Raw genomic sequence first — 24,997 nt, 5'->3', positions numbered from 1 at the left:
CAACTCAATCGCTGGTTGAAAACTGTTTTCTGCCCCTCCCAAAAGATAGAATTTGTAGATAATTGGCCCTTTTCTGGGACTCACCCACAAACAGGACCAAGCCTGACCTGCTGAGGAGTGACGGACTCCATCCTAGCTGGAGGGATGGTCTCATCTTATCTACCAACATAGACAGGGCTCTAACTCCTCTAGCTCCACAATGGAATAGGGTGCAGGCCAGGCAGCAGGCTGTTAGCCAGCCTGCCAGCATAGTGGAGTCTGCCACTAGCACAGTCAGTGTAGTCAGCTCAGCTATCACCATTGAGACCGTGTCTGTGTCTCGACCTAGTTTGGGCAAAACTAAACATGGCGGTGTTCGCCTTAGCAATCTCACTAGGATAAAGACCACCTCCATTCCTGTCATTATTGAAAGAGATCACGATACCTCACATCTCAAAATAGGGCTACTTAATGTTAGCTTCTAGTCATGAAATCTATGCAGCCTACTCAATCGCTTTTTATAGCTACTGTTTAAAGGCCTCCTGGGCCATATATAGCGTTTCTCATTGAGTTCCCTGAATTCCTATCGGACCTTGTAGTCATAGCAGATAATATTCTAATCTCTGGCGACTTTAATATTCACATGGAAAAGTCCACAGACCCACTCCAAAAGGCTTTCGGAGCCATCATCGACTCAGTGGGTTTTGTCCAACATGTCTCTGGACCCACTCACTGTCACAGTCATACTCTGGACCTAGTTTTGTCCCATGGAATAAATGTTGTGGATCTTAATGTTTTTCCTCATAATCCTGGACTATCGGACTACCATTTTATTACGTTTGCAATTGCAACAAATAATCTGCTCAGACCCCAACCAAGGAACATCAAAAGTCGTGCTATAAATTCACAGACAACACAAAGATTCCTTGATGTCCTTCCAGATTCCCTCTGTTTACCCAAGGACGCCAGAAGACAAAAATCAGTTAACTACCTAACTGAGGAACTCAATTTAAGCTTGCGCAATACCCTAGATGCAGTTGCACCCCTAAAAACTAAAAACATTTCTCATAAGAAACTAGCTCCCTGGTACACAGAAAATACCCGAGCTCTGAATGAAGCAAGCTTCCAGAAAATTGGAACGGAAATGGCGCCACACCAAACTGGAAGTCTTCCGACTAGCTTGGAAAGACAGTACCGTGCAGTACCGAAGAGCCCTTAATGCTGCTCGATCATCCTATTTTTCTAACTTAACCTCTTGAACCTCTGGGGGCAGTATTTCATTTTTGGATGAAAAACGTTCCCGTTTTAAACAAGATATTTTGTCACGAAAAGATGCTCGACTATGCATATAATTGACAGCTTTGGAAAGAAAACACTCTGACGTTTCCAAAACTGCAAAGATATTGTCTGTAAGTGCCACAGAACTAATGCTACAGGCGAAACCAAGATGACATTTCATACAGGAAGTGAGCCAGATTTTGAATGCGCTGTGTTCCAATGTCTCCTTATATGGCTGTGAATGCGCAAGGAATGAGCCTACACTTTCTGTCGTTTCCCCAAGGTGTCTGCAGCATTGTGACGTATTTGTAGGCATATCATTGGAAAATTGACCATAAGAGACTACATTTACCAGGTGTCCGCTCGGTGTCCTCCGTCGAAACTATTGCGTAATCTCCAGGTGCGTGCCTTTTTCCATTTTGTTCAGAGGAGAAACCAAACTGCCACGAGTGATTTATCATCGAATAGATGTGTGAAAAACACCTTGAGGATTGATTCTAAACAACGTTTGCCATGTTTCTGTCGATATTATGGAGTTAATTTGGAAAAAAGTTCGCTGTTGTAATGACTGAATTTTCGTTTTTTTTTCTTAGCCATGATGAACAAAACGGAGCGATTTCTCCTACACAAATAATATTTTGGGAAAAACTGAACATTTGCTATCTAACTGAGAGTCTCCTCATTGAAAACATCCGAAGTTCTTCAAAGGTAAATGATTTTATTTGAATGCTTTTCTTGTTTTTGTGAAAATGTTGCCTGCTGAATGCTAGGCTTAATGCTATGCTAGCTATCAATACTCTTACACAAATGCTTGTGTAGCTATGGTTGAAAAGCATTTTTTGAAAATCTGAGATGACAGTGTTGTTAATTGAGGAAAATAAGAACAATCCGAAATTCCTTTTTGATACTGTCGCAAAGCTAACTAAAAAGCAGCATTCCCCAAGAGAGGATGGCTTTCACTTCAGCAGTGATAAATTCATGAACTTCTTTGAGGAAAAGATTATGATTATTAGAAAGCAAATTACGGACTCCTCTTTAAATCTGCGTATTCCTTCAAAGCTCAGTTGTCCTGAGTCTGCACAACTCTGCCAGGAACTAGGATCAAGAGAGACGCTCAAGTGTTTTAGTACTATATCTCTTGACACAATGATGAAAATAATCATGGCCTCTAAACCTTCAAGCTGCATACTGGACCCTATTCCAACTAAACTACTGAAAGAGCTGCTTCCTGTGCTTGGCCCTCCTATGTTGAACATAATAAACGGCTCTCTATCCACCGGATGTGTACCAAACTCACTAAAAGTGGCAGTAATAAAGCCTCTCTTGAAAAAGCCAAATCTTGACCCAGAAAATATAAAAAACTAATCGGCCTATATCGAATCTTCCATTCCTCTCAACATTTTTAGAAAAGGCTGTTGCGCAGCAACTCACTGCCTTCCTGATGACAAACAATGTATACGAAATGCTTCAGTCTGGTTTTAGACCCCATCATAGCACTGAGACTGCACTTGTGAAGGTGGTAAATGACATTTTAATGGCATCGGACCGAGGCTCTGCATCTGTCCTCGTGCTCCTAGACCTTAGTGCTGCTTTTGATCCTATCGATCACCACATTCTTTTGGAGAGATTGGAAACCCAAATTGGTCTACACGGACAAGTTCTGGCCTGGTTTAGATCTTATCTGTCGGAAAGATATCAGTTTGTCTCTGTGAATGGTTTGTCCTCTGACAAATCAACTGTAAATTTCGGTGTTCCTCAAGGTTCCGTTTTAGGACCGCTATTGTTTTCACTATTTATCTTACCTCTTGGGGATGTCACTCGAAAACATAATGTTAACTTTCACTGCTATGCGGATGACACACAGCTGTACATTTCAATGAAACATGGTGAAGCCCCAAAATTGCCCTTGCTAGAAGCATGTGTTTCAGACATAAGGAAGTGGATGGCTGCAAACTTTCTACTTTTAAATTCGGACAAAACAGAGATGCTTGTTCTAGGTCCCAAGAAACAAAGAGATCTTCTGTTGAATCTGACAATTAATCTTAATGGTTGTACAGTCGTATCAAATAAAACTGTGAAGGACCTCGGCGTTACTCTGGACCCTGATCTCTCTTTTGCAAAAATCAGAAACTTTCTGTCCAAAAATGATGCAGAAAAATTAATCCATGCTTTTGTCACTTCTAGGTTAGACTACTGCAGTGCTCTACTTTCCGGCTACCCGGATAAAGCACTAAATAAACTTCAGTTAGTGCTAAATACGGCTGCTAGAATCCTGACTAGAACCCAAAAATGTGATCATATTACTCCAGTGCTAGCCTCCCTACACTGGCTTCCTGTCAAAGCAAGGGCTGATTTCAAGGTTTTACTGCTAACCTACAAAGTATTACATGAGCTTGCTCCTACCTATCTCTCTGATTTGGTCCTGCCGTACATACCTACACGTACGCTACGGTCACCAGACGCAGGCCTCCTAATTGTGCCTAGAATTTCTAAGCAAACAGCTGGAGGCAGGGCTTTCTCCTATAGAGCTCCATATTTATGTAACGGTCTGCCTACCCATGTCAGAGACGCAAACTCGGTCTCAACCTTTAAGTCTTTACTGAAGACTCATCTCTTCAGTGCGTAATATGATTGAGTGTAGTCTGGCCCAGGAGTGGGAGGGTGAACGGAAAGGCTCTGGAGCAACGAACCGCCCTTGCCGTCTCTGCCTGGCCGGTTCCCCTCTTTCCACTGGGATTCTCTGCCTCTAACCCTATTACAGGGGCTGAGTCACTGGCTTACTCGGGCTCTCTCATGCCGTCCCTGGACGGGGTGCGTCACCTGAGTGGGTTGATTCACTGATGTGGTCATCCTGTCTGGGTTGGCGCCCCCCCTTGGGTTGTGCCATGGCGGAGATCTTTGTGGGCTATACTCAGCCTCGTTTCAGGATGGTAAGTTGGTGGTTGAAGATATCCCTCTAGTGGTGTGGGGGCTGTGCTTTGGCAAAGTGGGTGGGGTTTATCCTTCCTGTTTGGCCCTGTCCGGGGGTGTCCTCGGATGGGGCCACAGTGTCTCCTGACCTCTCCTGTCTCAGCCTCCAGTATTTATGCTGCAGTAGTTTATGTGTCGGGGGGCTAGGGTCAGTTTGTTATATCTGGAGTACTTCTCCTGTCCTATTCGGTGTCCTGTGTGAATCTAAGTGTGCGTTCTCTAATTCTCTCCTCTCTTTCTTTCTCTCTCTCGGAGGACCTGAACCCTAGGACCATGCCCCAGGACTACCTGACTTGATGACTCCTTGCTGTCCCCAGTCCAACTGGCCGTGCTGCTGCTCCAGTTTCAACTGTTCTGCCTTATTATTATTCGACCATGCTGGTCATTTATGAACATTTGAAAATCTTGACCATGTTCTGTTATAATCTCCACCCGGCACAGCCAGAAGAGGACTGGCCACCCCACATAGCCTGGTTCCTCTCTAGGTTTCTTCCTAGGTTTTGGCCTTTCTAGGGAGTTTTTCCTAGCCACCGTGCTTCTACATCTGCATTGCTTGCTATTTGGGGTTTTAGGCTGGGTTTCTGTACAGCACTTTGAGATATCAGCTGATGTACGAAGGGCTATATAAATACATTTGATTTGATTTATAGACCTCACACACCTGATTAAGCGCTTAAATACGAAGACACCTTTACCATGTTTAAATGTATGCAAGTTTGAGTTTGCATCCCAATATTACACATTATATACATTGCAGAGTACTGAAATATAACAAAACTGTTTGACATTGAAACACCAGATTTCCGGCTGTTTTTTGACAGGTTTATTCATTATGAAAAATATGAATAACACTCCACCCACGAGGTCACTAGAGGGAGATTTGGGTATTTGACTGCAGGTTAGGGCTACTGTAAGTAACCTAGTTTATTTTCCTTCTAACTCCCCTCAATAACTCTGTAATACTTTGTCATCCTCTCTAAATAATAAATTGTTCATTGATCTCTAAATAATAAGTGGTTCATATGCAATGATTTTATTATTTACAATGGCATTGATATTTTCATGCTAACTAAGACTTGGCTTAAACCTGAGGATTTTAGTTATCTACAAGAAACAGCCCATCTTGTATATTTTAGTGTAGAATTCTCTGCTTTCTTTGGTTACGCCAAAATATGGCAGGGTTATTATTCTTAGAGATCTGTGGGTTGCCCAAGCTATGCACCAGCAGGGGAGTTTCTTAACCTGTTAGAATCCTTTAACTTATTGCTACATGCCACAGGGCATACATACAACAAAGGCCATACTCTTGATCTTGTACTGTTCTATGGTCTGAATAGTAATAACTTGGAAACTATTGATGTGTGTCTCTGACCATCTTCATTGTTTTTAAAATGCTTTTTCCTCCTCCAAAAAATGCTTCTGTCACCACTCGCTCTCGCATCATTAGCTCCACAACTGCTAGTAGACTTACACATGCTTTTCTATCCGGCACCACTGACCCTGTTGCCTTCACAATAAAGATTTGGTGAATAGTTTCAATTATATATGTCAGGCTACTTTAGACTCAGTGGCACCAGTTAAAACCAATAATAATGTTCCTGTCAGTGTCTCAACCTGGTTAAATTACCACACTTGTGCTTTTACTTAGAAAGGCTTACTTAGAAAGGCTTAGAAAGGCTTTTTACTTAGAAAGGCTAAATGTAAACAGAAGACCTGCAAACATTTTGATTTGAACCTTTATTTAACTAGGCAAGTCAGTTAATTAAGAACAAATTATTATTTACAATGACAGCCCAAAGGGGAACAGTGGGTTAACTGCCTTGTTCAGGGGCAGAATGACACATTTTAACCTTGTCAGCTCAGGGATTCGATCCAGCAACCTTTCGGTTACTGGCGCAATGCTCTAACGACCAGGCTTTTATGAGATAATGAAGGATCTGATGAGAAATTTCAATGTTACTGTAAAAAATGCAAAAGTAAATCGCTGCTCTACCCTGATCTCTGAGGATTCCCACAACTCAAAAATTCAGTTTGAGACAATTGAGCATGTTGTTAGTGCCCCACGCTTAACAGTGACAGGCTCGCATCCCCTGATCTCTGCTAACTGTTTTTACAATTATTTACAGAAAATATAGAAATGATTCGATCCCAGAATATCTATTGTAAATATTTCCCTGAACAGCCTACTTTAAAACTGGTCTGGTCCAATCTGTCCTTAAAAAACCCAACCTCGCTTTATTGAAAGTGAGTAATGACCTTGTGTTGGCTGTCAATGCCTTTGAATGCTCGATTCTAGTTTTTTGGGATCTCAGTTTGACACTATTGATCATATTATCCTTGTTGACTGGCTGGAGAGGTGGGTGGGAATCTCTGGCTGGTTCAGGTCATATTTATGTGGCAGACGTTTCTCAGTGAGCATGAGTGGTTCAGTATCGTCCCCAGCACCTATTCACTATGGTGTCCCTCGGGGGTCAATTCTGGGCCCGATCATATTTTTCCTGTGTATGCTACCCCTTGATGACATCATCCGCAATCATAACACACAGTTTCACTGCTATGCAGTCGCCTAAGAAGTGGATGTCGATAAAGGCAGTCCCCCGCACCTCTCTGGCTGGGTTAAATGTGGAAGACACGTTTCAGTTGAAGGCATTCAGTTGTACAACTGACTAGGTATCTCCCTTTCTATTTACCAATCAGACCCAGTGACCAATCTAGTTTAGCTGCCCTTCACTAGTGTCTTGCTTACATCAGATATTAGATGTCTGACAATTTTCTCCAGCTTAATAATGAAAAGATCAGAGGTTGTTGTATTTTTTCCCCTCACCTTGCTAGAATTCCGATTGTAGATAAGCGTGGTCATTTGTTAACAAATGCAAAGCCTACAGCCAGAATCCTTGATGTCTTCTTTGACCCTAACCCTAAACCCTAACCCTAACCCTGCAAGTAAAAAAGGTTGTCCAGTCTTGCTTTTATAATCTAAGAAATAAAGTTGAAGTCAAGTCTTTTATCTCAGTCCATGATCTGAAGAAATGTATAGATGCTTTTATTTCCTCACACCTAGATCACTGTAACTCTTTGTATACCTATCTCAGCCAGAAATCACTCCATCGTTTACAGTTAGTTCAAAATGCTTGGCTTTTCACAGGCACCAGGAAATGTAACCATGTAACCACTTTTTCATCTTCTCTGCACTGGCTACCAGTCACTTTTAGAATAAACAAAACATTTGTATTCATCACGTTTAAGGCTAGGCTTGGATAAGCCCCATCCTATATCTTAGACATTTTACATCCCTAAGAGCCAGGATGCAGCACAAGATCCTCTGGCAGGGCACTGTTGACTATTCCAGGACTAAAATGGAAGGAGACTGGCCATTTGCTACTAGACTTTGGAATAGTCTGCCAGAGGATATCAGGCATGCAGATTCAGTGCACCTTTTTATGTGCCTCCTGAAGATACACTTACAGTAAAAATACGATTTGAATGCATGATTTGAATTAGGTATCTTAAAAAAAAAATGGTATTCCTCCTTCCACTTGTTTTTGTTAATACTTTAATTTAATTTAATTATTTTATGATGTGAAGCAGTTTGTTATTTGTATGGAAAAGCACAATACAAATAAAGTTCTTATAAAGAATTGAAAAGAGTGTGATGTGTCAGAGTATGAGTGAGCGAGCAGGTTTTGTGTGTGTGTGGGAGAGAGTCAGGGGAGCTTAGGGGTTGGCCAAGGTGAAGAGGTGGGGCTTTAGGAAGGACTGAAAGATGGTGATGGACTCAGATTCACGGATGGCTGGAAGGAGGGAGTTCCAGAGCCTTGGAGTAACCCTGGAGAAGGCCCTATCGCTGAAGGTGTTGAAGGGCTTTGTAGGTCAGAAGGAGGATCAGAAGGTAGGCCATCATTCTAAATAACAATTTGTTATTAACTGACTTGCCTAGTTAAATAATGGTTAGATAAATACAAAAATATATATAAAAAGGAGACAGTGGCGTTCACAGAGACAAGGAGTTCACAGAGGGCGGGGGTGATGTGATGCCAGGACTTAGTGTGGGTGAGAAGTCATTAGGAGCTTATGGAGGGAGCTTGCGTTGATGCCGGAAAGTAGTGAGTTGCAGTAGTCCAGACGAGAGGTGACGAATGAGTGGATGAGGACTTCAGCAGGAGGATGGGAGAAGGAGGACCTGACTTTGACAGTATTGCAGAGGTGGAATAATTGCAATTTTTAACAGTTTGTTGGATGTGGTGGTCAAAGGATAGGGTAGAGTCCAGAATGGGGGCAAGGTTGCGTGTGTATGGGGAAGAGGAGACGATGGTGTCAATCAATGGTGAGGGTGATGTAGCCAATTTTGCTAAGTGTGGTTTTGGGGCCTATGAGATGCCCTCTACACACATACCCTCCAGTCTGGTGATGTCAAAGGCGGCCTCAGGTCAAACAAGTCTACCATAAGAACAGGAGACTCCTGAGCTCTGAAAAGGCTTGAGCAAATCCACCAAACACCCTTGTCTAGCTCAGTATCTGTGTCACTTCGGTACTCACAAGCGATGATGTTGCCATATCGGTTCTTGTTGCGGTTCTCATCCTTCTTGGCAGTCTCCCATGGGGCCGCCTGTCCTTCCGTCAGACCCTGAAATCACATCATACACTATCAAACATTGCTCCAGGCCAGAGTGTGTACACAAACACACACACACACACACACACACACTGAAAATAACAACCTTGCTGTCAAAATAACAATTTACTTGAGAACATACAGTATAAAACCGCTAACATTGGAGGAACCAGTATGCAAAAGGGTTGTAAAATGTAAAACAATGATTACTGACATAACTTTGTTATGATACAGTGAAATGTAGCATAACAAGATTAACGTTTTACGTGTTAAAAAACAGAAAGTCAATACTACTTGAAAGGTACCATTCCTTCAGCCACAAACTCTCTCTGTTTGAAATGTTTTGATTTGTTGACTCAAAGAACTTGTTGATGAAAAGAGTCTTGCTCATCATGTATTGTTCACTTTTCACTAATGGACCATGTTAGGACTCGCCTGCTAACCATATACTGTATATTGAATACCTCATTAATAGGCATATCAGTATATCATAGGAGCCTGGTGGGAGGAGCTGTAGGATGACAGGCTCATTGTAATGGCTGGAATGGAATACAGTGCATTCAGAAAGTACTCAGACCACTTGACTTTTTCCACATTTTGTTACGTTACAAAAAAATATTTTTGTGCCTCATCAATCTACACACAATAACCCATAATGACAAAGCGAAAATAGGTTTTTAGAATTTTTTGCAAATGTATATAAAAAAAAACAGATACCTTATTTACATAGGTATTTAGACCCTTTGCTATGAGACTTGAAATTGAGGTCAGGTGCATCCTGTTTCCATTGATCATCCATTAAGATGAACTTGATTGGAGTCCACCTGTGGTAAATTACATTCATTGGACATGATTTGGAAAGGCACACAACTGTCTATATAATGTCACACAGTTGACAGTGCATGGCAGAGCAAAAACAAAGCCTTGAGGTCTAAGGAATTGGCCGTAGAGCTCCGAGACAGGATTATGTTGAGGCACAGATCTGGGGAAGGGTACCAAAACATATCTGTAACATTGAAGGTAACCAAGAACACAGTGGCCTCCATCATTCTTAAATGGAAGAACTTTGGAACCACCAAAGGCTCTACCGAGAGCTAGCCAGAGCTAGCCACCCGAACAAGCATTTCGGGGGAAAAGGGCCAAGATCAGGGAGGTGACCAAGAACCCAATGGTCACTCTAACAGAGCTCCAGAGTTCTTCTGTGGAGATGGGAGAACCTTCCAGAAGGACAACCATCTTTGCATCACTCCACCAATCCAGCATTTATGGTAGAGTGGGCAGAAGGAAGCCACTCATCAGTAAAAGACACATGACAGCCCGCTTGGAGTTTGCCAAAAAGGCACCTAAAGGACTCTCAGACCAAGGTACAAGGTAATTGAGGTAGATACAGTTGAAGTCGGAAGTTTACATATACTTAGGTTGGAGTCATTAAAACTCATTTTTCAACCACTCCACACATTTCTTGTTAACCAAATATAGTTTTGGCAAGTCGGTTAGGACATCTACTTTGTGGATAACCCAAGTCATTTTTCCAACAATTGTTTACAGACAGAGTATTTCACTTATAATTCACTGTATCACAGTTACAGTGGGTCAGAAGTTTACATACACTAAGTTGACTGTGTCTTTAAACAGCTTGGAAAATTCCAGAAAATGACGTCATGGCTTTAGAAGCTTCTGATAGGCTAATTGACATAATTTGAGTCAATTGGAGGTGTACCTGTGGATGTATAGCAAGGCCTAACTTCAAACTCAGTGCCTCTTTGCTTGACATCATGGGAAAATCAAAAGAAATCAGCCAAGACCTCAGAATATTTTATTTTGAAAAAAGCCTGGTTCATACTTGGGAGCAATTTCCAAACGCCTGAAGGTACCACGTTCACCTGTACAAACAATAGTACACAAGTAAAGGCCATGGGACCACGCAGCCATCATCCCACTCAGGCAGGAGAAACGTTCTGTTTCCTAGAGATGAACGTACTTTGGTGTGAAAAGCACAAATCAATCCCAGAACAACAGCAAAGGACCTTGTGAAGATGCTGGAGGAAACCGGTACAAAAGTATAGATATCCGCAGTAAAACGAGTCCTATATCGACATAACCTGAAAGGCCGCTCAGCAAGGAAGAAGCCACTGCTCGAAACCACCATTAAAAAGCCAGACTATGGTTTGGAGATCGTATTTTTTGGAGAAATGTCCTCTGGTCTGATGAAACAAAAATTGAACTGTTTGGCCATAATGACCATCGTTATGTTATGTATGAAGGAAAAATGGGGATGCTTGCAAGCCGTAAAACGCCATCCCAACTGTGAAGCACAGGGGTGGCAGCATCATGTTTTGGGGGTGCTTTGCTGCAGGAGGGACTGGTGCACTTCACAAAATAGATGGCATCATGAGGAAGGGAAATTATGTGGATATATTGAAGCAACATCTCAAGACATCAATCAGGAAGTTAAAGCTTGGTCACAAATGGGTCTTCCAAATGGACAATGACCCCAAGCATACTTCCAAAGCTGTGGCAAAATGGCGTAAGGACAACAAAGTCAAGGTATTGGAGTGGCCATCACAAAGCCCCGACCTCAATCCGGCGCCGACAGAGATGGCCGCCTCGCTTCGCGTTCCTAGGAAACTATGCAGTTTTTTGTTTTTTTTACGTGTTATTTCTTACATTAGTACCCCAGGTCATCTTAGGTTTCATTACATACAGTCGAGAAGAACTACTGAATATAAGATCAGCGTCAACTCACCATCAGTACGACCAAGAATATGTTTTCCGCGACGCGGATCCTGTGTTCTGCCTTACAAACAGGACAACGGAATGGATCGCATGCAGCGACCCAAGGAAACGACTCCGAAAAAGAGGGAAATGTAGCGGTCTTCTGGTCAGACTCCGAAAAAGGGCACATCGCGCACCACTCCCCAGCATTCTTCTTGCCAATGTCCAGTCTCTTGACAACAAGGTTGATGAAATCCGAGCAAGGGTAGCATTCCAGAGGGACATCAGAGACTGCAACGTTCTCTGCTTCACGGAAACATGGCTTACTGGGAAGACGCTATCCGATGCGGTGCAGCCAACGGGTTTCTCCACGCATCGCGCCGACAGAAACAAACATCTTTCTGGTAAGAAGAGTGGCGGGGGCGTATGCCTCATGACTAACGAGACATGGTGTGATGAAGGAAACATACAGGAACTCAAATCCTTCTGTTCACCTGATTTAGAATTCCTCACAATCAAATGTAGACCGCATTATCTTCCAAGAGAATTCTCTTCGATTATAATCACAGCCGTATATACCCTCCCCCCAAGCAGACACGTCGATGGCTCTGAACGAACTTTATTTAACTCTTTGCAAACTGGAAACCATTTATCCGGAGGCTGCATTCATTGTAGCTGGGGATTTTAACAAAGCTAATCTGAAAACAAGACTCCCTAAATTTTATCAGCATATCGATTGCGCAACCAGGGGTGGTAAAACCTTGGATCACTGTTACTCTAACTTCCGCGACGCATATAAGCTGACTCCACACTCCAAGACTCCACACTCCAAGACCATCACGTGGACTGGGACATGTTTCGTATTGCGTCAGATAAAAATATTGACGAATACGCTGATTCGGTGTGCGAGTTCATTAGAACGTGCGTTGAAAATGTCGTTCCCATAGCAACGATAAAAACATTCTCTAACCAGAAACCGTGGATTGATGGCAGCATTCGCGTGAAACTGAAAGCGCGAACCACTGCTTTTAATCAGGGCAAGGTGTCTGGCAACATGACCGAATACAAACAGTGCAGCTATTCCCTCCGCAAGGCTATTAAACAAGCTAAGCGTCAGTACAGAGACAAAGTAGAATCTCAATTCAATGGCTCAGACACAAGAGGCATGTGGCAGGGTCTACAGTCAATCACGGACTACAAGAAGAAACCCAGCCCAGTCACGGACCAGGATGTCTTGCTCCCAGGCAGACTAAATAACTTTTTTGCCCGCTTTGAGGACAATACAGTGCCACTGACACGGCCTGCAACGTCTCTCCTTTACTGCAGCCGAGGTGAGTAAGACATTTAAACGTGTTAACCCTCGCAAGGCTGCAGGCCCAGACGGCATCCCCAGCCGCGCCCTCAGAGCATGCGCAGACCAGCTGGCCGGTGTGTTTACGGACATATTCAATCAATCCCTATACCAGTCTGCTGTTCCCACATGCTTCAAGAGGGCCACCATTGTTCCTGTTCCCAAGAAAGCTAAGGTAACTGAGCTAAACGACTACCGCCCCGTAGCACTCACTTCCGTCATCATGAAGTGCTTTGAGAGACTAGTCAAGGACCATATCACCTCCACCCTACCTGACACCCTAGACCCACTCCAATTTGCTTACCGCCCAAATAGGTCCACAGACGATACAATCTCAACCACACTGCACACTGCCTAACCCACCTGGACAAGAGGAATACCTATGTGAGAATGCTGTTCATCGACTACAGCTCGGCATTCAACACCATAGTACCCTCCAAGCTCGTCATCAAGCTCGAGACCCTGGGTCTCGACCCCGCCCTGTGCAACTGGGTACTGGACTTCCTGACGGGCCGCCCCCAGGTGGTGAGGGTAGGCAACAACATCTCCTCCCCGCTGATCCTCAACACGGGGGCCCCACAAGGGTGCGTTCTGAGCCCTCTCCTGTACTCCCTGTTCACCCACGACTGCGTGGCCACGCACGCCTCCAACTCAATCATCAAGTTTGCGGACGACACAACAGTGGTAGGCTTGATTACCAACAACGACGAGACGGCCTACAGGGAGGAGGTGAGGGCCCTCGGAGTGTGGTGTCAGGAAAAATAACCTCACACTCAACGTCAACAAAACTAAGGAGATGATTGTGGACTTCAGGAAACAGCAGAGGGAACACACCCCTATCCACATCGATGGAACAGTAGTGGAGAGGGTAGCAAGTTTTAAGGTCCTCGGCATACACATCACAGACAAACTGAATTGGTCCACTCACACTGACAGCGTCGTGAAGAAGGCGCAACAGCGCCTCTTCAACCTCAGGAGGCTGAAGAAATTCGGCTGGTCACCAAAAGCACTCACAAACTTCTACAGATGCACAATCGAGAGCATCCTGGCGGGCTGTATCACCGCCTGGTACGGCAACTGCTCCGCCCTCAACCGTAAGGCTCTCCAGAGGGTAGTGAGGTCTGCACAACGCATCACCGGGGGCAAACTACCTGCCCTCCAGGACACCTACACCACCCGATGTTACAGGAAGGCCATAAAGATCATCAAGGACATCAACCACCCGAACCACTGCCTGTTCACCCCGCTATCATCCAGAAGGCGAGGTCAGTACAGGTGCATCAAAGCTGGGACTGAGAGACTGAAAAACAGCTTCTATCTCAAGGCTATCAGACTGTTAAACAGCCACCATTGAGTGGCTGCTGCCAACACACTGTCATTGACACTGACCCAACGCCAGCCACTTTAATAATGGGAATTGATGGGAAATGATGTAAATATATCACTAGCCACTTTAACCTCTTAAGTCGACCCTCTACTTTTTTGAACATTCTGTTAAAAATCGCGCAACATTTCAGCGCACTGCTACTCATGCCAGGAATATAGTATATGCATTTGCTTAGTCTGTGTGGATAGAAAACACTCAGACGTTTATAAAACTGGTTAAATCACTGCTGTGGCTTTACCAGAACGGCATTTACATCGAAAAGCACAGGAAAAACTGATCACTGAAAATGGGAAAATATATCCATGCGCTACTTGAACCCATTGATAAAGGTGAACCACAATTAATTGACTGAGGTTGCAGTACCTACAGCTTCCACACGGTGTCTAGAGTCTTGTCATTTCCCTTCGAGTTTTTTCTTGGTCAAACACATGCAGGGCACCGTATCTCCTCAGGTCTAGGACCGGATATTTTCGTTGAGTTTCTAGCCGGACATTTTTCCAGACGGACAGCTAATGATCTTTACATCGCCTCCTGATGAATTTTATCGCTTATTAACGTTTACTAATACCTAAAGTTGCATTACAAACGTATTTCGAAGTGTTTTGTGAAAGTTTATCGTCGACTTTTTGAATTTAAAAAAATGACGTTACGTTTTGAAACTATGTTTTTTTCGTTTATCACACAGTCTACATATAACGATATCTAGGCTTTATATGGACCGATTTAATCGAAATAAAGACCCAAATAGTGTTTATGGGACATCTAAGAGTGCCAACAAAGAAGATGGTGAAAGGTAATGAATGTTTTCTATTTTATTGTGCGGTTTGTGTAACGCCGAAATGCTAATTATTTTGTTTACGTCCCCTGTGGGTCTTTTGGGGTGTTACATGCTAACAGATAATAGCTTCTCATGCTTTCGCCGAAAAGCATTTTAAAAATCTGACTTGTTGCCTGGATTCACAACGAGTGTAGCTTTAATTCGATACCCTGCATGTGTATTTTAATGAACTTTTGAGTTTTAACTAATACTATTAGCATTTAGCGTAGTGCATTTGCATTTCCAGAGCTCTAGTTGGGACGCAAGCGTCCCGAGTAGAAGCAAGAGGTTAAACAATGCTACCTTATATAATGTTACTTACCCTACATTATTCATCTCATATGCATACGTATATACTGTACTCTACATCATCGACTGCATCCTTATGTAATACATGTATCACTAGCCACTTTAACTATGCCACTTTGTTTACTTTGTCTACATACTCATCTCATATGTATATACTGTACTCGATACCATCTACTGTATGCTGCTCTGTACCATCACTCATTCATATATCCTTATGTACATATTCTTTATCCCCTTACACTGTGTATAAGAGAGTAGTTTTGGAATTGTTAGTTAGATTACTTGTTGGTTATCACTGCATTGTCGGAACTAGAAGCACAAGCATTTCGCTACACTCGCATTAACATCTGCTAACCATGTGTATGTGACAAATACAATTTGATTTGATTTGATTTGTAGAAAATTTGTGGGCAGAACTGAACAATTGTGTGCGAGCAAGGAGGCCTACAAACCTGACTCAGTTACAGTACATGAGCTCTGTCAGAAGGAATGGGCCAAATTCACCCAACATATTGTGGGAAGCTTGTGGAAGTTAAATTTAAAGGCAAATGCTCCCAAATACTGACTGAGTGTGTGTAAATTTCTGACCCACTGGGAATGTGGTGAAAGAAATATAGGCTCTCTCAACTATTATTCTGACATTTCACATTCTTAAATTAAAGCAGTGTTCTTAACTGACCTAAGACGGGGAATGTACTAAGATTAAATGTCAGGACTTGTGAAAAATTGAGTTTAAATGTATTTGGCTAAGGTATATGTGAACTTCCAACTTCAACTGTGTGTACATACAACTAGGAATAAATTGACAGATAGTAAACCGTGGCAGAAGTGTATATGATTAGTCAAAAAGGTTTGTGCGAAAAGGTTCAATGCAGAAAGGTAAAGTTAACCAAATAGCTACCAGGACTAACTATTTAGCAGTCTTATGGCTTGGTGGTAGAATCTGTTCAGGATCCTGTTGGTTCTAGACTCTGTGCATCATTATCAAAGGGAACAGTCTATGACTTGGGCGGCTGTAATCTTTGACAATTTTTAGGGCCTTCCACATACATCGCCTGGTATAGAGGTCCTGGATGGTAGGGAGCATGGGCCCCGTGATGTACTGGGCCTTCCGCTCTACCCTCTGTAGTGCATTACCCTCAGTCGGATGCAAAGCAGATGCCATACCAAGCGGTGATGCAGACTGTCAAGATGCTCTCAATGGTGCAGCTGTATAACTTTTTGAGGATCTGAAGGCTCATTACAAATCTTTTCAGCCTGAGGGGGAAGAGGCGGTGTCATGCCCTCTTCACATGTATTGGTGTGTTAAGACCATGATAGATCCTTAGTGATGTGGGCACCGAGGAACTTGAAGCTCTCGACCCGCTCTCGGCTCTCCATTTCCTGTAGTCAGTGATCAGCTCGTTCGTCTTCTCTATGCCCACTGTATCGCTTTTAAAGCACTTGTTTTGATTGTCAGTGTACTACCGCGTCAGTCATTTGATGGATGTACTGCTCAACAAAAAGATGGCTTTTAGTAGATGTTTATGACTGAGACATTGAGAAGGATGAAGATTCAAATATACAGTTTGTCAGAAGCACTGCAATAAATATGAGTTGACGTTATCTATATGTTTTTGTATTTAGTTCTCTGTTTTGTTCATCCAGGTTCATGTTTTTCAATTTTTTAGGTTTTCGCTTTCAAAAATCACAAAATTGGATGTTGTAAGTAAAAAATTTTACATTCGATTTTTCTCTGTAGTTACCCTTTAATTGCAAGAGTGCACCAGCCAGTGACCATTGTTTGGTTAGCAATGTTTCTGTAGCGCTCATGTGATTGCAAAGTTTGCAAAACAAATGGCCACTGGATTGATGCAAATAAGCATGATATCATTCTGGCAAAATTGAGAAGGTTTTTTGGAAAGCCTTTCCATTTACTGGAAGAGGGTTGTCATTACATTAACACCAATGCTAATGGCTACACAAGGTGGTAGACAAACAGACAGGGGGCCTTCCTGTTTACATTTGCTTAATTAAGGCAAATCAGTTAAGAACAAATTCTTATTTACAATGACAGCCTACCTGGGAACAGTGGGTTAACTGCCTTGTTCAGGGGGAGAACAAAATATTTCACTGAGTCACTGATGCATTTTGTTAATGTCTTATGATAATGTTTGGCAAATTCATGAATGTTCTACTAAGTTCAATACATTGAATATTATTGAATTGCGTTTTTAATTTCTGGATTCCGTGAATCTGCCAATGTTCTCCAATTTTATAGGGGCCTAATGATGTCCTATGCAATGTGACAAAAATGTAGTTGTTTTGTCCTTCTTTGGATACACTCAAATGTACAGAGAACCTAACAAAGTGCAATGCAACTAAAATGGAGTTGTTTGTCCTTCGCTGGATCATCTCAACTGTACAGAAAATGTAAAGTGGCACGCTTGATGGCTGAAATTGGCTAAGAAGAGAGTGTTTGTGTGGTTAACAGGCTGCTCAAGGGAGGCCATATGGACTGTGTGCTATTTTTGCATTCCTGTATAAAAAAAACATAGGGGCAAATCTGTCACCTCCGCCTAATTAATGCAGAATTGTCCTTTAGCATGCATTAAAGGATATCTATGCTAAACTGCCGATACAACAAGCTTTCTCTTGCACAGCTTAACTTGCAGACAACAACATACCATTTGACCCATTTACCAGACGTTGATTCCTCATTTCCCAGTCCACTGAAAAATTGATTTACTGTCTTGCCCCCAAACAGGGAGTTTATTATTAAGCTCAAAGGTGAATGCTTTCTGAGGGAAGTCTGTAATCCACTCCCTCCGATTACTTCCTGTTAGAGCTGTAATATCCTGTTGCCCAACTCTGTCGTGATTGGCCGTGGCATAAATGGCTCTCTCTCTGCCCTCTGTAACAACACTGGCAGCCGTGAGAGTAAAGACCCTGAGAATTCTACTCCATCATGGTACATCCGTCTTCTTCCTGAGCGTGAAATAGAGCTACTCGCCAACACTGGCTCAGGTCCACACCACTCAGAAATGGCACTAACAGATATACTGTACAGCAAGACACACTGAGGATGATTGATGGGTATATTCTCAGAGCTTTCTGTTTCTCTATATAAATTGTAGACCCCCTTAGTGGTTAGTGGATTCGGCTATTTCAGCCACACCCGTTGCTGACAGGTGTATAGAATTGAGCACACAGCCATGCAATCTTCATAGACAAACATTGGCAGAAGAATGAACGGGGTATGGTTTGGGGAACGCCCTTTCCTGTTTCAGCATTACAATGCCACGTGCACAAAGCGAGGTCCATACAGAAATTGTTTGTCGAGATCGTTGTGGAAGAACTTGACTGGCCTGCACAGAGCCCTGACCTCAACCCCATCAAACACCTTTTGGGATGAATTGGAACGTTGACTCCGAGTCAGACCAACATCAGTGCCGACCTCACTAATGCTCTTGTAGCTGAATGGAAGCAAGACCCCGCAGCAATGTTCCAACATGTAGTGGAAAGTCTTCCCAGAAGAGTGGATGCTGTTGTAGCAGAAATATTTGCAGAAAAGGGGGGACCAACTCCATATTAATGACAATGATTTTGGAATGAGATATTTGACAAGCAGGTGTCCACAATATTTTACCATTTAGTGTACTTCTGGACGTTTCTCATCTAATCAAGCAACTCTAGAAAGAGCTTTGCACTGAAATAGACCTATGGCATTCCCTTCAACCTGACAGCATAATTGCTGTGCATAAATAAAATAGATGGATTTGTGGCATTTTGAATGCATACTCAACCTGGACTTCACCATGACAGATGGTTGAAATTGAATGCTTGTTATTAATACAGGAACTCTATGGTTTTACAATGGCAAGCCTACATTAGTAATCAAAGTGTGCATCCCAAATGGCACTATATTCCGAACATTGAGCACTACTTTTGACCAGAGCCTTATGGACCCTAGTCAAAAGTAGTGTACTATGACTGGGCAGTCAGACTAACTTTCCATTTAATTAATCAGATAGGTTCCTGTGCTTGGGCTCACCATGGAATAAAGCAGTTAGTTTGTGTGTTGGCAGGCTGACGGCAAGCCCCCCCTGAAAGAAACAGCCAGGACACAGCCGGAACAAAGCAAAGCCAAATTTACAGGGGCATATCTTATGCTGTAAAATCAGCCTCTAAAGTCCATTGCGTGCGAGATGGTGCTGTCGAGCAAGATGAAACATTGAGCAAGCAAACGCTGATTCGAGAGCACAGAGGATGGGTCCAGCGAGCAGAAGATGAGTGCGGCGAGTGCACAGACCAATCGAGAGAGCAGAATGTGATCGAGGGCAGCAGGACGCGCAAATTAAACTTGAGATGCAAGTGTGACTTTGAGCGAGCAGAACATCATTGTTGCACCAAAATATTAATTAGAGAGCAGAGATTTTTGTTTTGTTTTGCAGATTTACTTACTACAAGACTCAGAAGTTACTCTCACAAATAAACTGCATTCCCACATGGATTTCTCCCAAAAATCTTGCTCTCCGAATGGCAATATTTTACATCTGTATAATCATCACTACTTAACACAGCCACAGAGTAATAATTATTATGGCTAAACCCCACCTATTTCAACATTTATCTTCTGAAAATATTTTAAACCTAACCCTAACTTTAACCACTCTGATTATATTATGCCTAAGGGACTGAAATAAGGGTTACATCGGACCTCTCTGAAGTGAAAATGGATGGCCCTTCCTTCAGAAAAATATATTTTACCTAAGCCCTCCCTGAACGTATACCCAAAATAATAGTTAAAACAAAGTGCATAGTAGAGAACATGACTACCGTTTACCCTCACTTCTTGGACAGACCAGAGCCTTAGATATGCAGTTTTTGAAACTGTTCTTCGTCCTGTCATCATTGAAGGGCGACACAGGAATTGTGATGCACAGGGCTGCGGGCCAGAAGGTTGTGGGTTTGCAGAACACCTTGGACAAGAGTAGGGGTGGAAAGTTCTCCATTATAAACTTAGCAAAAAAAGAAACATCCTCTCACTGTCAACTGCGTTTATTTTCAGCAAACTTAACATGTGTAAATATTTGTATGAACATAACAATATTCAACAACTAAGATACAAACTGAACAAGTTCCACAGACATGTGACAAACAGAAATTGAATAATGTGTCCCTGAACAAAGGGGGGGCCAAAATCAAAAGTAACAGTCAGTATCTGGTGTGGCCACCAGCTGCATTAAGTACTGCAGTGCATCTCCTCCTCGTGGACTGCACCAGCTTTGCCAGTTTTTGCTATGAGATGTTACCCCACTCTTCCACCAAGGCACCTGCAAGTTCCCGGACAGTTCTGAGGTAATGGCCCTAGCCCTCACCGTCCGATCCAACAGGTCCAAGACGTGCTCAATGGGATTGAGATCCGTGCTCTTCGCATGACGGACCCTCCACCTCCAAATCAATCCCGCTCCGGAGTACAGGCCGCGGTGTAACGCGCATTCCTTCGACGCTAAACGCGAATGTGACCATCACCCCTGGTGAGACAAAACCGCGACTCGTCAGTGAAGAGCACACTTTTTGCCAGTCCTGTCTGGTCCAGCGACGGTGGGTTTGTGCCCATATGGAGCGACGTTGTCGTCGGTGATGTCTGGTATGGACCTGCCTTACAATAGGCCTACAAGCCCTCAGTCCAGCCTCTCTCAGCCTATTGTGGACAGTCTGAGCACTAATGGAGGGATTGCGCATTTCTGGTGTAACTCGGGCAGTTGTTGTTGCTATCTTGTACCTGTCCCGCAGATGTGGTGTTGGAATGTACCGATACTGTGCAGCTGTTGTTACACGTGGTCTGCCACTGTGAGGACAATCAACTGTCCGTCCTGTCTCCCTGTAGCGCTGTGTTAGGCGTCTCACAGTATGGACATTGCAATTTATTGCCCTGACCACATCTGCAGTCCTCATGCCTCCTTGCAGCATGCCTAAGGCTCATTCACGCAGATGAGCAAGGAGCCTGGGCATCTTTCTTTTGCTGTTTTTCAGAGTCAGTAGAAAGGCCTTTTTGGTGTCCTAGGTTTTCACTGTGACCTTAATTGTCTACCGTCTGTAAGCTGTTAGTGTCTTAACGACCATTCCACAGGTGTATGTTCATTAATTGTTTATGGTTCAGTGAACAAGCAAGGGAACCAGTGTTTAAACCATTTACAATGAAGATCTGAGAAGTTATTTGGATTTTTACGAATTATCTTTGAAAAACAGGGTCCTGAAAATGGGATGTTTTTTGTTGTTGCTGCGTTTAGTAAAAGCATGGCATGAATCTATCATCGTATTTGCAGGTCCAAGAAAAAAATGCCTTTTATAAACATTTTATGCAACTATTAGCGCAAACAAATGACTGGAATTAGGGGCTAAGAATGGACAGAGAGATAAGTGCATTTGTCCATCTTATCATATATTTCTCTAATTCCAGATCAGTGTGTCTTGTTTGCAACGAAACTGTCCCTGTTTGCAAATAATTAAATCAGATAAATACATCATTGGCAGGAAACATATTGTTTTTAATGAATTCAATTATAGTATTAGCAAGCTTCTCATCTTCGCGCTCTACTTCGCAGACTGAATAGAATTTAGGCTAGTCCACACGCAAGATAGATCTAGTCCCAAAAATGCACTAATCGACAACAAGAAATTCTGAGTAAACTTTTGACTCCTCCTGAACTAACCCCGTCGCCCTACCCAGCACAGCAATTGCTTAAGAAGCACACCACAAAATGTGCAGCAAGACCAGAGCATGCTGGGCTCAGGGTTGGAATATCCAATGCGGTGTGTAATGCAGCCTAGTTTTATTTACACCATCCCGACAGCTGTTTAAGGAATATAACTTGATCTGTGCTTCTCCGAACATGCACTTCGTAGCCTATAGCCTATAGGCTATGTATCATTTGATTGAGATCATACTAAATAGCTTATAGGCGCAATTGATATTTCATGCATAGCGGAGAATCAGAGATGAGGTGTGGCATCAGTATAAAGTGCATTTGGGAATTATTCAGACCCCTTGACTTTCTCCACATTTTGTTACGTTGCAGCCTTTCTGTTTTACTTTTCTCATCAAACTACACAATACCCCATAATGACAAAGCAAAAATGTTTTTTTAAACAGAAATATGACATCAGAACATTTAATAAGTACTTTGCTGAAGCACCTTTGGCAGAGATTAGAACCTTGAGTGTTCTTGGGTGTGCCAAGCTACAAGCTGTATTTGAGTTTCTCCCATTCTTCTCTGCAGATCCTCTCCGGCTCTGTCAGGTTGACAGAGATGTTCGATTGGGTTCAAGTCCGGGCTCTGACTGGGCCACTCATGGACAAAATCAAGTTTTTGTTGTGGTGTACTCATGCATCTCAAACTATAACCCAAATGCATGATTACCTCCAGCTTGGCCCACTTCCATCATTACGGAGATCTTTGTGGGCTATACTCGGCCTTGTCTCAGGATGGTAAGTTCGTGGTTGAAGACATCCCTCTAGTGGTGTGGGGGCTGTGCTTTGGCAAAGTGGGTGGGGTTATATGCTTCCTGTTTGGCCCTGTCCGGGGGTATCATCGGATACCATCACCACAGTGTCTCCTGACCCCTCCTGTCTCAGCCTCCAGTATTTATGCTGCAGTAGTTTATGTGTCGGGGGGCTAGGGTCAGTTTGTTATATCTGGAGTACTTCTCCTGTCCTATCCGGTGTCCTGTGTGAATTTAAGTATGCTCTCTCTAATTCTCTCTTTCTCTCTCTCGGAGGACCTGAACCCTAGGACCATGCCTCAGGAATCCCTGGCATGATGACTCCTTGTTGTCCCCAGTCCACCTGGCTGTGCTGCTGCTCCAGTTTCAACTATTCTGCCTGTGATTAATATTATTTGACCATGCTGGTCATTTATGAACATTTGAACATCTTGGCCATGTTCTGTTATAATCTCCACCTGGCACAGCCAGAAGAGGACTGGCCACCCCTCATAGCCTGGTTCCTCTCTAGGTTTCTTCCTAGGTTTTGGCCTTTCTAGGGAGTTTTTCCTAGCCACTGTGCTTCTATACCTGCATTGCTTGCTGTTTGGGGTTTTAGGCTGGGTTTCTGTACAGTACTTTGAGATATCAGCTGATGTACGAAGGGCTACATAAATACATTTGATTTGATTTTGAATTCCCATTTACAATTGCACACCCTGACATACCAAGTGTAAGAACCGACGTTGGAGATGAGAAGCAGGTACGGAGAGTGAACATTTAATTTACACTGACATGGAACAGGACAGGAACAGCGTCAGAACCGGGTAAAACAAAGACATACGACAATCAATGCTGAAGCGGGGAACAGACAGATAGCGGGGAACAGACAGATATACGGAAGGAAATAACACAAGTGATTGAGTCCATGTGAGTGCAATGAATTGCTGATGCGCGTGACGAGGGGATCAGGCGTGCGTAATGATGGTGGCAGGAGTGCGTAGTGCTGGGCAGCCTGGCGCCCTCAAGCGCCAGGGAGGGAGAGCGAGAGCAGGCATGATACCAAGCTAGAACGGGGCCTGCGTCTCAACTAATAGCCAATGTAGGCTAAATATCCCAAGCAGGGCTACATTCACTCTGGTTTTAGCATCCTCAGCAGAACGGTGTCGCCTGGTCACATGTCGTTCTGGGTTCCACTGCGCAAGAGGGGGTCCATGGAGTTCTATGAACATCAAGGCAGACAAAGTGAATTTAAAAAAAAAATTCAACATTCTAATTGGCCAAAGTGATCAAGCCTCCGACGGGCCTCCGCAGTCACTTAGCCTACAGTTCTTCATCAATCTCTCCACCATCAGAGAGAAGACCGGGTAATTAAATATACTTTATTTAGAAGGTATCAGAATGAATTTTCCAGAAATAGTTATACCAGCTCTGTGTATTTTCAAATTGGAAAAACGTGAGGGAGCGCCACACCTCCGCGCTCCGGCAGCATTAGACCCCTGCCCGTAACTTAATCATTAGTGGTACTGAGAGTTCCTCTAATTGCTTTGACGTTGTATGGAGGCATTGTTCAATACAGAGCCATGCTGACTGACGAGTGGCATGGATTGGTATAGCTCGGCTCAGTCCCACATAGTATGTTATCACTTATTTTGCGAAAGGATTATCAATAGTTGCCTCATTTGATACAGCAGCAGTCATAAAATTGACTGTTACCTTGAATACAAAACAAACTTTTCAACTCCAATTGGATTCTGCATATGACATTTCCTGACATTGCATTTTTACTCCCTCTCTCACTGCAGTTGTTCTCAGGAGATGGGTCAGTGTGTGTGTAGATAACATATGTCTGACAAGGTGGATTCAGGCTTCTACTTCATCGCCCTAGACCAATACACCTACAAGGCAGGGGATGCCAAGTTAGGACCTGTGAGTCACCTTTGATCTTCACGTAATGTTCTTCCAATAGTTTTGGGGTCATGGGTGTTCCCAAACTCATCTTGTGCCTTACACAACTCAGCACATACACTACCGTTCAAAAGTTTGGGGTCACTTAGAAATGTCCTTGTTTTTGAAAGAAAAGCACATTTTTTGTCCATTAAAATAGCATAA

General features: G+C 43.2%; 1 protein-coding gene across 1 annotated transcript in view; it reads right to left on the bottom strand.

Annotated features, from left to right (window-relative positions):
• Window positions 1-24,997, bottom strand: part of LOC115144747 (receptor-type tyrosine-protein phosphatase T-like) — a 184,927-nt gene that overhangs the window by 99,169 nt on the left and 60,761 nt on the right. Inside the window, exon 9 of the mRNA XM_065021624.1 lies at window positions 8,764-8,851. Within this exon, the coding sequence (XP_064877696.1) occupies window positions 8,764-8,851 (88 nt within the window). The remainder of the gene's footprint in view (window positions 1-8,763; window positions 8,852-24,997) is intronic.

Source organism: Oncorhynchus nerka, linkage group LG2 (assembly GCF_034236695.1).
Source record: "Oncorhynchus nerka isolate Pitt River linkage group LG2, Oner_Uvic_2.0, whole genome shotgun sequence".
Classification (NCBI taxonomy): Eukaryota; Metazoa; Chordata; class Actinopteri; order Salmoniformes; family Salmonidae; genus Oncorhynchus; species Oncorhynchus nerka.
Note: the sequence above shows the minus strand (reverse complement) of the source record. Positions and strands in the feature narration are given on the sequence as shown.